We start from the raw sequence: 14,287 nt of genomic DNA, 5'->3' as shown, positions 1-14,287 counted from the left end.
AAAATAAGTCCATATTATTACAACAAGCAGACAGAAATTGTAGGTTGAGCTCTGGCTAATAAATGATGGGTTGAAACATGACCATATGTGGTGAAACCAACACCTTTGCCCACATGGTGGAGTGCTCCCCAACCTTTTTTGGAGCCGGGAGGTGGGGGTGAGGGGTGTCTCGTTTTAAGAATAAAACCTTAACATACTTCTTATAGAATGTGTTGGAAAGCCAAGGGTGGCTTAGTTTTAATTGCGTCCCTGCCAGACGGCAAGCCCTTTTTCAAAGTGTGGTGGTGTGGAGAATTCAAACCCAATGAAGGAGAATACCCTGGGACTGGCATTTCTTCTGGTAGAGCTACTACTGTAAATTTATCTCAGGATGCGTGAGCCTCCAAAAATTTGCTAGCCCCTGCGGTGCTTACAAGACCACAGCCACATGAAGAATGAAATTAAACCCCATGGAAATCTTTGACATTTCTAATATTATGCAATATTTGGGTGAAAAGAAAGACAGGAAGATGGGAGGGGTGCAGGGAGGAAGATATCAGAAAATCTCCTCTCCTTCCTAGGGCTTAACCCAGCTATTTCTAGCTCCTAATTATACATGTCACCATCACTTCATGGACAGTTTTAAGAGCCACGAAAGAGGACTATTATGTAACTCCTTTAAAGTAGGAAATTAAGAACTCTTGAATGAATTCTGTTACTGTGCTTTAACTTCTGAAAAGTTGGGAAAAGACTACAGTTCTATTTCGAGGTAGGCAAATCCATCCTACGACTCTGCCCAGAAAACACCACAAGGTTTGATGTATCACCGAAGGTTTCATAACCAAAACAGCTCAAGTAGTTTGAACTACTGGAACATTTAGTTTCTAAATCCTATTAGCCTGAAAATCAGAGGAATGGTTTCCTCATTGCCAATTATTCAAAAATGCAAATGTTTGAGATCAAATAAATATTCATCTTTTTTTCTTTTAAACTGAGTCCAGCAAAATGTTCTGGTCAACAGGATAAAAAGGGAAGTCTGTTTCTAAGGCAGCTATTGCCGGGCACATACATAAAGCAGAGCAGCATGAAACTTTTGGACATTTGGGTACTCTGGGCCTAACTGGTTCTCGAAAACATGAGAAAGTAGTTTGTCCCAAGCCTCAAGCTCCCCCTAGTGGACAAAAACAAAGGGCCTCTGGTTTACTGGGATTTCATAATCGACAATTGCAGTGGACTGGCCTCCCCAAATTATTAATAGCTCGGGGTTATAGTGAGTTCTTTTTCTTTCATTTCCAGACCTAGGATTTTATGAGAACCTCATCACAACCTAAAATAAGCCTTTGCCTTAGTGAGCCATTTAAATAAGTAATTTGTTGTAATGGCTAGAGTGCTGGGCTCGACTTTAGGAAGAATTAGGTTCAAATGACATTCCTGACCCTTACTTGCTGTATGGCCATGGGCAAATCCCTTAGCCTTTCTGAGCCTCAGTTTCTCCATCTGTAAAATGAGGATAAAAATATCTATCATTTCTTTCACAGAGTAGTTGTGAGGCTTAAATGAGATAATTCATATAAAATGCTTTGCAAACTTAAAAAAAAAAAAAGAACCTCGTCACAACCTTGTAAGCTTGCTGACCCACATCATGTAGTCAGGTTGTTAAAGCATTTGCATTTTGCCAAGGAGACTAGAGGAGAACAAAATTTGAACTCAGGCTTTTTTCTTGGCCCTGAACTTACTGGACACGTGAACTTGGGCTAAACATTTCTGGACTTCTGTAAGACAAGAGCTTCGGATTCAGGCCCACTATTGGCCAACTTGTAAAATTAGAGGGTTGAACAAGATGATCTCTAACAAGTTTTCTAGTCCTTTTTCATTGAATCATAAATTAACGCATTTAATCCATTCTCTTCATTTTACAAATGAAGAAACTGAAGGTCAGGGGAAGTTAAGTGACTGACCCAAGGATCTCTGACTACAAGGCAGCAGGATACAGTGTGAAGAGCATTGACCAGTGTCAGAGGACGCATATTCAAGTCTCACTTACCATGACCTTGGAGAAGTAACAACCTCCCTGGATGCCCATTTCCTCAACTACAAAGGAAGAGGATTGGACTAGATGGCCTTCAAGGTTTCTTCTAGCTCCTAAGTGATGATCCCACAGCCAGGACTCTTTCCACAGTACTCCACTGCCTCCTAATGCCTTTCCTATGATCCTAAGGACTCAGACTATTCCTCTGTGAAACAGGAACACTACTTACTCATACCATTATGAGAAAAGGACTTGGTGAACTATCGAATGCTATGTAAAAGTGGGTTTCTCTGATTATAGAATGTGCTAGGACACAAATAATCATAGGATCACATAGTAAGCACTAGAAGGGACCTCTACACTATAGCCTGCTCCCTTTGAAGATGAGGAAACTGAAAGACTTATTTAAAAATTTTTTACACCATATAGTGCAGTGATCAGAAGAGTTGCAACCATCACTGGATTCTTCAGCCACGACCAAAATACAGGCAATGGTGGCCACGTTAGGAATCTTACACTAAAAATAATGACATCTTTAGAATAACGAACAGGAGTTTTCCATTTTGTCTTGGTTAATTCTGTTGGATAAATAGCACAAGTATTATAACTTTCCCTCTCCCTTAGCTGGAGGCACCAAATGGATTAAAATGCTAGTATGTGTCAAAGGCAGAACTTGAACCCAGATGCTCTGCTTCCGAGAGTAGTCCCCTCTCCATTACGCCTCACTGCCTCTCACACCCCACTTCACAGATTTAGAAACCAAAGTTAAAGCAGGTTTGAGACATTAGGCCACAAGTTGACAAGTGACAGAACTAGGATTTGAACCCCTATTTTCTGACACCATGTCTAGTGTTATTTCCCTACATTCACAAATTAAGAACCATACAAGAGAAACAGAGTTCATGCTGAAGCTGATGCCAATGAACCAATTTAAATAATTATTTGGCTACCCTGACCAAAGCCTAAAAAGTAAGATGGCACTTTCCACATTTTTCTTGCTCTAGGAAGAATGAACTAGATTCAAATCACCAACAACTGTGTATATAAAGAAAACGGAGTTGCATTTATTTTTTCACCTTTTTTTTTTTCATTTACATCAATCTCATCTGGACCATACAAGGGCAATGAACAATAAATAGCTTGCATTCATTTTTCACTGAAGTCAAGACCTTTTAGAACTTGAATAGTTATTTATATCACGTGTATTAGGTGATGGGTACAAAACATTGGCATCACAATAAATAGTTATCTCCACAGCAGGAATCATATTTCCATACAAATTAAAATGATCTTTAAAGGCATAGCGTACACAACTTCTATTAGGCAACAGGAATGAACCAGATTGGCAAACAATAAAAGAATAACTATATTTGAAACGCTCAAGATCATAAGTGTGTCATCATAAGTTTTAAAATTTAAATCATCCGGGATTTCTTGTTAAATTAAACCATATTGTACCAGGATTCCCCTCTAATCCAAAAACCATGTGCTCGCAAATACTTCTCAATGAGGTTTTTATATACGTATATATATATATATATATATATATGTAATATGTGAAGAGAGACATCAATAAGGAGATCTTGGAATTCTGGATGAGATTTAAATCGAATCCCCCTTCCCCCACTACAAACTGACAAACTAGACACCATTTTGGCAACTCTTGTTCCTGCTGCCACTATCCAACCTTCACAAGGAAGCCTGACAATACTGTAGACACTGCATGAAGATATTCATGGGTTGTTCATCACACCATCTAACGTCATCAAGGATACGGGTGCAAAAGCAAAATTACTTTGGCATGAAAAGGTAACGTTCGTAGCAGTGGTGACATTGTGCAATTAGTCACGTTCATTTTCACAAACTCACGGGGTTTAGTTAAAAAGGGCCTTAGATCATCCGATAGACTCATTTTACAAAGAAGGAAACTGAGGCTCACAGAGGGGAAGGGACTTGGCCAAGGTCACACAGCTTGTAAAAAATATCATAGCTGGGATCTGAACACAGGTCCTGACTACAAATCCAGTGCTATGTCACATTGCGATTATCTCCTTTCAAAACATAATCAATCCTTCTCACAAAAAAAGCTTAAAATTTAGAGAAAATATTTCCTAAGAAGGCTACATAGGAAAGGTAAAGTTAAAGAAAAGCAGGAGGCAAGGGGGAGGAAATAAAATCAACTATATTCATAAAAAATTGCTTGTGTCTTTTTAAATGGTAGCATGGAATCATAGAGGGAATGAAATTTTGATACACTAGAAATGAAACACTTAGCAATGAAATCAGAGAAAATAATACCTTCCTTTCCTTCTCCCTCCCAAAAAGAAAACCAGTATCTATAGATGGAAAATGAAGGAAATCATGTTAGGAGGGAGAAGACCTTAGAAAACAGCTCAAAGGTCTTTGCTTTCAACTTAAAATGAAGAACATGAGACAAATATTTTGGGGTCAAGGCTTAAAGTTACTCCTCCCAAAAAAACGTGAACCTAAGTGACCACTATACTCCAATTCTAAAAATTAAAAAATAATAAGCATAAAAACAAAATCCCATCTGAAGAAACAGGCATTAGGATTCCATTTTCCATTGAGCGCAAAATTCAAAATTCATTAAAAAGTAATTTCTGTTACCTAAGTTTCCAGTAGGGAACAGTAGCATGGAAATGTTTAGTAAACATATATCAGTATTCAATGTGACTGTTACAAAAAGGAGAAAGAAACTTGAAAGAAACTAACTTGAAAGAAACCAGCCTAGAAAACAATACATAAAAGGTGAAACAGAGTGGGGAAAACTTCCAACTTCCCCTCTGCTGTTGTAAAACTGTGACGCTCTCTCCTTAGAAAACGGAGATCTTCCCATACCCCCAGGTTCTTTGCAGCGAAGCCCCTTTGTATCAGAGGCTAGAATTTGGAGTTAAGCTGCTGGCCAGCCTAATGCTAAACATTCCCAGCCCACTCCCAAGTGTAAGTAGGTGAAGATGTGTGGGTACACACACACACACGCACACACACACGCACGCACGCACGCATGCGCGCGCATCCAAAATACCAAGAATAAAAAAGTAACAAAGAAACAGTAGTTTATGCCCCTGATTTAGGTTTGGTCTATTTCTGAAAACAAAAACAAAACAAAAAACCCAAACACCCCTACAAACAAAAACAATCTGCCAACACTACTGTGGTATTATTATTATTAATTTCAAGGGAAGAGATTGCTTTGCCAGTGCTAAGCACATTTACTCTGCTGTGCTAATTGACCAGAGTGTCCCTTGGAAATCAGTGACACTCTCCAAGACTTAAGTGCAGCTGTGCCCAGAGACAGGGAAGAGCTTGAGGTCCCTTCCAGGCTGGTGATTTTAGGAGGGAAACGCCAAAAAAGAAAAGTCAGCAGAACCAGAAAGAAAGAAATGGAACCTTGATTTGGAAGCTTTATTGACCCAGAGGGCTCTTCTACAACACAGCTCAGGAGAACAATAAAAATGGCATGCTTCTCAAATTGGCCAGAATCCCCATGTGAAGTCTACAAATGTTGATTCTTTTCCCTTTATGATGTAAGACTTAATTTTTTTCAGTATGGACTCTATAGCAGCAACTGAACTGAGTCCAAAAACAGACTCCCACCCTATTTGTACCCAATATGTAGAATGGCCCCCTGATTCCTGAGAATGGTCAGCAGTTACTAAATGGTCCTTAGGGTCTGAAACTGGAGTACAGAAGGCTGCCATGTGTTCTCACCAGAGTAGGAGACAATTGGTTCCTTTCCTAAGTGGATACTTGGGATGCTCATTACTGATGATCTCCATAAAAGCCGAGCTAGATAACATGATGAGAGCTGGCATGGGATTGCATTTCACCAAATCCTCCTGCTTCCTTAGGTCAGGATTCCTAAATCTATTAAACACTCTTTCTTTCTCCTTCTTGTCAAGTATCAGTTTCAGTGTCTGCTATAAGCCCTGTTTTTTTTCCACACCTGAATTAAGAACCATGTCCCTTGATGAAAATGGGGGATATAAAAGAAAAGGCCCCGAAGAACTGAAAACCTTTTACATGGTAATCATGTCTGCATTCCCTGACATGGCATCTTCAAACAACCAGCTGAGGTTCTCAAGAGAACATAACTCAACCTATGCCTCCTAAGTATGATTCTGTCTGCCTTGCTTATTTATGGAAAAGAAAAAGATTACTGAATAATCAAGCTATTTTTGAAGTGAATGAGATATTCCTGAAAACTAAAAAAAAAAAGACCAATGGCTTCTATCCATTCATCTAATAAGCCTTCAATATTTAACAAAGCTTTTGCATGAGAGCACCATTGCATATATCACCAGTCTCCTCCAACATGATCAAGTTTGGTATTTGCAATGTCAGAAAGAGAGGATCAAATGAGTCTCTGGGTCTTACGGTAGACTGAGAGTTGTATCGACTGAGCCCAAAGACCTCATGACATCTTATTGCAGGCTTCTCTTCCTACTTGAAACTGTGCAAAGCTATTTTCTTGGTATTTTTTTCAAGTGTTTGAATAAATGTCACTAGTCTCACACACCCATTCAGTCTTTTTCTTCTTCATCATATCCTTTACCCTGCTTTGCAAATGGCTGGATTGAGAAGATGTGAAGGACCAAAGAACCAGCCTGGTTTTCAAAGTCAAAAGACCAATATACAAATTTAAGGAAGTAAAAAACTTCAATGAACAATCTATTCCTGGCAGTAGTTCACTTTCACTCTTTAAGAAGGATTTAGAGATTGCTCTGGTGCTGGAAGGGCAATGTTGAAAGTAAAAACCCAGAGATGTCAAACATGGAGCCAGCAGGCCACACGTGGCCCACAACAATTCCAAGTATATCTGAACCAAATTAAAATGTTATTGGGAAATATTTAACAAAATAAATAAAACATAGATAATATTTATATCATTTTCTAAGTCAAAACACAGCCTACAGGGATCCTTATGTATGGTGTAGTGGTCAACATTTCTATTTGAGTCTAACACCACTGCTCTAAGCAAAACGGGGAAACCACCTTGGTTAGTGGGAATCACCCTGGGATAGTGATGGGGTTGGGAACTAGGCAGTGGTAGCTTTGTTCCTTCAACTGGATCAGAATCTGCATCTCACTTTACCACCAGAGGTTTCACTTGGGAAGGTATCATCAGGACAATATGAAGTCAAGATGTTAAGTACATGTTACTAATGAAGACTCATTCATTTCTTCTCTACTGTACAAAGTAGTTATATTTAAAGGAGTGATTTTAAAACCCAAGAATTTCTTTGCCCTATGACAGAATTCTTCCAAATTTCTTATATCACTCTGAAACAACAAGTCATGTTTCACATGAAATACTGCTGTATAAGAAACACCCCCCACTCCCGAACTCTCAGACCCGGTGGAGTGAAATCTTTAGCACTGACTGCTTTTCAACAAGTTTGCCTTCACAAATTGGTCTCACTGAAGCACATTCCTTCTCCCCAAACTGTGGCTGTGGCCTTCTCTCCACTAAAGTGTTCTTGCTTTAAAAAGTCACTGGTGAATGGTAACAGTGTAGGAAGCCTCGGCTTATTGTCAGTTCATCTTTAATAATTCCTCTTAATAGGAAACAGATTTTTTTATGTAAGCGAAGACTGACAGCTCTTTGACCTTTCCTTTTCAAGTCTCAGAAGATTTGAGCCACATCTGCCATATTGTCTAAAGAATTAGTTGAGTCTCTTCTCACACTGTCGACACATTTGGAGGCAGCTCAGCAGCAGATTTCCCACTAGAAAAGTCTGCTGAAGTTTAGGGAAAATTTTCAGAGTCACTGTACCATTTGATTATTAGATCCACCACAGAGGATAACGACATCTTTAAAAAGTCATTGATTAGGTGGCTGGTGAGGTTGAAAGGAGTGCCATGAGCACTGGACCATAGTAGAGTATAACCAGATCTGGGGTTCTGGCCTGGCAAATTCAGTCCTGGGATATTCTAATGAAGAGTGGGAAGGGAAAAGTGACACCACGAGATTGCAAGCAGATTTCTTTTTAAGTAGTTTTATATGACACTCACAGTCTCCCCCCAAAAGTACCAAGTGCCACTGTATCTCACTAGAAAGACAATTTTAAATAAAAATAAAGCAACATTAGGACAGTCTTAAACCAAAACAAAACACCTCCTCGAAATCTTCATATCGTTAACAACTATTGCCACATGATGACCCAAGTCATGGTCATTAAGCCGCTCTCATGGTGCCCTTCATGGATATCTTGGCCGAGACACCAATTTTCTACATATTCACACCCACTCGATTCAATGATAATTGAACAGAGGTAAAACTGACTCAATGAGATGCTTGTATGTACCCACCCCACCCCAATTACTCTGCAAAAGGGTTCAGTTAACTGAATTTGTAAAGTCTTTTCTCACTGAAGCAGCACATACAAGCAATTACTGCATGATCCATACACAACTATCATAAATAGTCGTTAATAGGAGTACATCATCTTTTTCCATCAGTAATGTGCAAAATAATGGTTCTCGCCAACAGATGAGCAGGCTACGACGTGAGCTTCGAGTAGCTTGGAGGAGAGAATCGCCTTCGTAGGTATTTCAGGACATACAGGGGAAGACAGCTGACCAAGGTGATGACTGTGACCTTCCACAAGAATGACACAGTGGCAATGAAGTAAACATCTGCAACAACAAAAAGGAAGACATCATTGAACTGCATCCAGTGTTTTCTGAATTGTGCATGGCCCAGGGGGAAAAAAAAAGCCACATGCTACCAAGGAAAAATATTCCACAAAGAAAACGTACTACCTCCTGATATCTGTATCCGTCCTGTCCCTCCTCAGATAGTCTTCCTAGAATTAAATCTGCTTCTCCTGATGGTTATATAAAGGTCATTAGTTATTCTTTTTTTTAGGCAGACCTTCAAAGACTTCCACGCTTTGGCCCCAACCTACTTTTCCAGCCTTATCTCATATTATTATTCTATACATACCTTATTCTCTAGCCAAAGTGAACTACTCATTAGCCTCCAAACAGTGCTTTCCTGTCTTTGCTCATTCTAATTTCTTTTACTGGAAAATCCCACCCGGCATCATTTATTGCTGTCAGAATTCTACTCTTCTTTCAAGATCTAGCTCAAATGCACCTTTTAAGTGAAGTCTTCCTGGTTTTCATGTGCCAGATTTAATTACTCCTCCATAATACTCTGTACCTCATTTGGGGCTGCTTATTCTTCCTAGAAGTAATTAGTTGTGTATAACTAAAATATAAATCCCTTGAAGGTAGGGGTATTTTCTTTTTTTTTTCCATAGTGTCCTGCATGTAACAGCTTCTCAAAAATGAATGAATAGCAGCTCACATTTCCACAATATTTGAAAGTTTGCAAAATGCTTTCCTTATAACACCCCCATGAGGTGGTTATTTGCAAGCATAATTTTTCCTCCCATTTTCTAGGTAAGGATACACGCTCAGAGATTGTGACTTTTGCAAGGTCAAATGACTAGAAAGTGGCAGAACCAGGACTAGGGCTGATTTCCCAGCCCCCTTGGCAATGCTCTGCCCAATGGACCACACTGCCTCCCCTCACTTTTGCTGCATAGCAAGAGTTTCTCTGGGTGTTTTTTAATTTGGAAATTTTCTGACTTAGGAGTCTCTGTCTCCTTTGAACTCAAACTACATTCTGCATATTTCAATTCAAAGGGATGAGCCTACTCTCCAGCAGTTCCTTTTGCCAGTTTTAGTTCATCAGAAATCTATTACCTGTACCTGAAATAAGTTCAAAACAAGTTGAACTACTCATGGGTTGGAGATCTCCTATAAAGATCAGCTCTGTACAGAGGAGACGAGGGCACATACTCCTCCCAGTACAGGACACAGTGATTAGTATTTATGAATTTTGAGAGAAGAGGACTGACATCTTGTGGTTCTTCGTAGTAGGTGAAGAAAACTCCAGTGAGGGGAGATGTGCAGCAACCAGATTAAACTGAACAAACCTAGTGTAAGAGGAAGCAGGAACCCACTGTTTGGATATCTTCAGGTTTAGAGGGAAGAAAGCCAGAGTTCACCTTCTGGAGTCCAGCTAACATGTCACTTCCTCCAGAAAAGTTTTCCTAGATATCTCAACTCATATAGATCTCTCCTTCCTAGGGACCCTGGAAGTCTCTGTCTACAGGGACTCCTGCTTTTCTCTGCCGTCCCCCGCTTTTAAGTTGTCAGTTATCTCTTTATGTAATAATTTATTATATTTATTTATTATTACCATTATCCACTGCATCACTGTCTGCAAGCTGCTCCACAAACATTAACTCATTTTGGTCCTCACATCCAAATAAATGAACATCTGCTCATCCCAATTTTAGAGAAGAGGAAATGGCAACTCAGGGTATTGAAACTGAAATCAACCCATCGATAAACATTTATTAAGTACTTACGATGTGCCAGGAACTGTGTTAAGGACTGGGTATCCAAAGAAAAATTCACACGAATGCTTGCCCTTAAGAAGTCTACATTTTAATGGGGCAGACATTTCATAAGACTTAATACTGCACTGAGACTTTCGGGACAGCCTGTATCAATCAGAGCGTACAAGATAAATACAGAACTGACGGAAGATAACCTTAGAGGGATGGCTCAAGCAGCTGAGGGAGAGGAGGGAAAGACAGGAGTGGAAAAACCTTCTGGAGGAGGCAGTACTTGAGCCGAACCTTAAAAGAAGTTGGGGATTCTTTGAGTCAAAGGTTGGAAGAGAGAACATTCTAGGTCAGTGCAGACACAGAGAAGGAAGGTGGCAGATCATACGTAAGCAACAGCCCATGATCGTCCAGCAAATAAGCAGGTACAGCCAAGGCTCAAACCTAGGTCTTCTGATTAAATCCAGGGCATATTCCACTACTCCACATCACCTCCAATTATGTTGTAAGAGCCTCAAAGGATAGGGACAAGTTTTAGACTTCGCTGTACCCCACATCCTGCTGAGAACACAGTCCCTGTGCTCACTGAATACATACTTAATACATACTGATTTTTGACACATCTGAGAAGTTGTTCTAAGCTTTCCTGCTTCTTGTTGTTCAGTCATTTTTAGCCATGTCTGACTCTGTGACCCCATTTGGGGTTCTCTTGGCAAAGATCCTAGAGTGGTTTGCCATTTCCTTCTCCAGCTCATTTTACAGATGAGGAAATGGAGGCAAACAGGGTTAAGTGACTTGCCTAGGGTCACCCAGCTAGTAAGTGTCTGAGGCCAAATTTAAACTCAGGAAGATGGCCTCTAAAGGTTCCTTCTAGCTCTAATCTATGATCCTATGACCCTACATCCACCTTTATAGTCCAGCTGAATTATTTACAGAACTGGACTTAACTTTTTGTTGTTCAATTGTCTTAGTCATATCCAACACCCCAAATGGAGTTTTCTCTTTTTTCTCTTTTTTTTTCCAGAGGCAATCAGGGTTAAGTGACTTGCCTACAGTCATACAAGTAAGTGTCTGAGGCCAGATTTGAACTTCGTCCTTCTGACTCCAGGGCCAGCAGGACCACTGTGCCACCTAGCTGGCCCCATTTGTGATTTTCTTGGCAAAGATACTAGAATGGTTTGTCATTTCCTTCTCCAACTCATTTTACAGATGAAGAAAGTGAGGCAGATAGGGTTAAGTGACTTACTCAAGGTCACACAGCTAGTACATGTGTGAGGCTGGATTTGAACTCAGGTTTTCCTGACTCCAGGCCCAGCACTCTAACCACTACACCATCTAGCTGCCCCTAGATTTAACAAAACCCACCTAATATAGTTAAAGAACAGAGAGAATCCTTTGGCAATGTTTGTAAAAATTTTTGAGGCTGTGGGAGACAAGCAGTGACTCAAAATAAAAGAAGATGCATATGTGTTTTAGACCTTGGGCATCTGAAATAACCTGTGGCTTAAGTATTCAACAAATCAAATGAATTTGAGTTTTTCTTGCACTGGGCTGGTAAGCTTGGATTACCAGAGGATTATCCATAGTAAAACACAGTGAATGCTGGGCCAGCTGAATGACCCATATGCTAAAGGCTTATGGAACTGGGGAAAGAGAAGAGCTTTCAGACTTTAAATCTAACTGCCAATCAATTCTCATGTTACTATCACCTGGAAAGATTTCTGCCTCCCTTTTTGGAATGACTCTAATTAAGATGCTAGGGACACTGCTCAAAGCTACTCATAGCCACTATTCCCAGAGGATCATGTCGCAACCTGAAGGTGACCAACTTTGGAGTAGCTTAAGAGATTAATTCATTCAATGAACACTCGCTGTGTGGCTACTACATACTAGGTACATTAGACATGATCTGTGACTTCATGGAGCTCAGAGTCTAGTTGGGGATGAGTCACGTATACAAATAACATTAATGGCAAAGTACAATAAGAAAGATCCAGATTGTTGTAGGAATTTGAGGGACAGAAGGAGCAAGTTTGGCTGGGAGGGACCACTGTTAACCATTATATGCCACTAAATGCCACAGTCTATATTCAAAGCTTGTACGAACCACGTTTTCCCACCCATTTTATATTGGGGGCCTGACAACGAACTTGCAGCTGTCCTGTCTACTTGAACTTCTGCTCCAATGAGCTCAGCTGGTTAGAACCTGGTAGGCTCAGTAGATAGATCACAAAGAGATGCAACCTGAACCAAAAATTTTCCCAACCAAAGTTCATACTTTAATACCAATCATATCACAAAATTCTGCCACCTGTCATAAAGAGGGCTAAACAAGATAAATGACTCTGCATGACCAACATATAACCTTACCCATAATACTTAATAAATGCTTATTAGATTGAATTGAATTAGACAGTCCACATGGCTTGGCACCAATCAATCAATACTGGAAAAGGGACAGGGATAGGAACAAGATCTGTGATTTCCATTGGTATAGAAAACTTCTAGGTGAAGACACTATCTCTACCAATGCAGGTTAGCATCTTCTCTGCAACTCAGAGTATCAGAGAGTTGTCTAGACTACTGAGAGGTGAAATGCCATAATCAGTCTATGTCAGGGGCAGTATGTGAAACTAGTTTTTCTTGTCTTTGAATCTGAGTCTCTATCCACTAAACAATGCTGCCCACTAGAAAAACAATTCAAAAATTGGAACTGACAGTAGGTCATTGATGTCAACCACATGCATGAGAGATGCTCTTCATCATGTCAGTCTCCCAATAGAGTGACTGCTATGAGCTTGGATCTCATACCAGCTTTTACTAGGTTTAAATCAATTGGTACCTTACCAATGAACTCATGTAAGAAGACCAGGGAGGCGATGTAACAGGAAAGGCTAAGCAATTCTGCCACTATCATGAGCCAATGCCATGTCTGAATCGTTAACGCCACCATCAGCAGCTCGGTAAGAATCAAGGACGTAAAGGAGATTGCAACGATGTGGACAAATTCAGACTCAAATAGCAGTAACGCTCCATACATGATGATGCTACCTATGAAGTCAAAAAGAGAAAACCCTGAGTGAAGCAGACAGAACCGAAGGATGGGTTCCCCTCCCCAGTATGACCCGGCACCACCCACACGTTTTAATGCAAGTATTTATTTATCTTATTGAGACAATATAGCATGGTGACTATTGTGTTGGACCAAGAGTCAGGAAGACCTGAAATTTACAATGGGACCAAAAGGGCAAGCCACTGAAAACTCAGAGCCTCAGCCAACTCTCTTTAAGTCAAAGCAAAAGTTCTGAAATTTTTTAGTCTCTGGGCTCCTTAAAAAGTATACAGGATTGGGGCAGCTAGGTAGCACTTTTAGGTAGAAGATAGAGTTCTGGCCTTGAAGTCAGGAGGACATAAGTTCAAATCCAGTCTCAGACACATGACACTTACTAGCTGTGTGACCCTGGGCAAGTCACTTAACTCCAATTGCCTCACAGAAAAAATTTTTTAAAAGCAAAAAAATATAAAAAAATTAAAAAATATATAAATTTTAGAGGACCCCTCCCCAAAGAGTTCTTGTTTATGTGGGTTATATCTATAAATATTTGCCACACTAGAAATTGAAATGTCATAGCATTGTTATGAAAAGATTTGACCTTGCAATACCCTGAGGTCTTGAACACACTTTGAGAACCACTGAACTAAGTTATAGACAGACTATGATCTGTACAAGTAAAAAGTTTTCACATCCACGAAATTCCATATCCTTCATCCGTAGATAAACTCATTCTGCTTCATATCCATATTCAATATTTTTATTTAAAAAGGACTGTAGGCCTGATAACGGCAGTTAATGACCACTGGTTTCTTAGAAACTAAAACAAGTAGCTGAAAA

At 39.9% G+C, this 14,287-nt stretch overlaps 1 protein-coding gene across 3 annotated transcripts in view; it reads right to left on the bottom strand.

Annotated features, from left to right (window-relative positions):
• Positions 1–6,929: 6,929 nt before the first annotated feature.
• Positions 6,930–14,287, bottom strand: part of ATP9A (ATPase phospholipid transporting 9A (putative)) — a 159,526-nt gene continuing 152,168 nt past the window's right edge. For all 3 annotated transcript variants that reach the window (XM_027850773.1, XM_027850775.1, XM_027850783.1), the window contains 2 exons: positions 13,243–13,446; positions 6,930–8,668 (listed from right to left, as the gene is read on the bottom strand). In XM_027850773.1, the coding sequence (XP_027706574.1) occupies positions 8,532–8,668; positions 13,243–13,446 (341 nt within the window). In that variant the 3' untranslated portion in view covers positions 6,930–8,531. The remainder of the gene's footprint in view (positions 8,669–13,242; positions 13,447–14,287) is intronic.

The sequence above is a fragment of the Vombatus ursinus genome, unplaced genomic scaffold (assembly GCF_900497805.2).
Source record: "Vombatus ursinus unplaced genomic scaffold, bare-nosed wombat genome assembly UNPS02000580.1, whole genome shotgun sequence".
In the NCBI taxonomy this organism is placed as follows: domain Eukaryota; kingdom Metazoa; phylum Chordata; class Mammalia; order Diprotodontia; family Vombatidae; genus Vombatus; species Vombatus ursinus.
The sequence above is the reverse complement of the archived record's forward strand: the minus strand, read 5'-3'. Positions and strand labels throughout refer to the sequence as shown.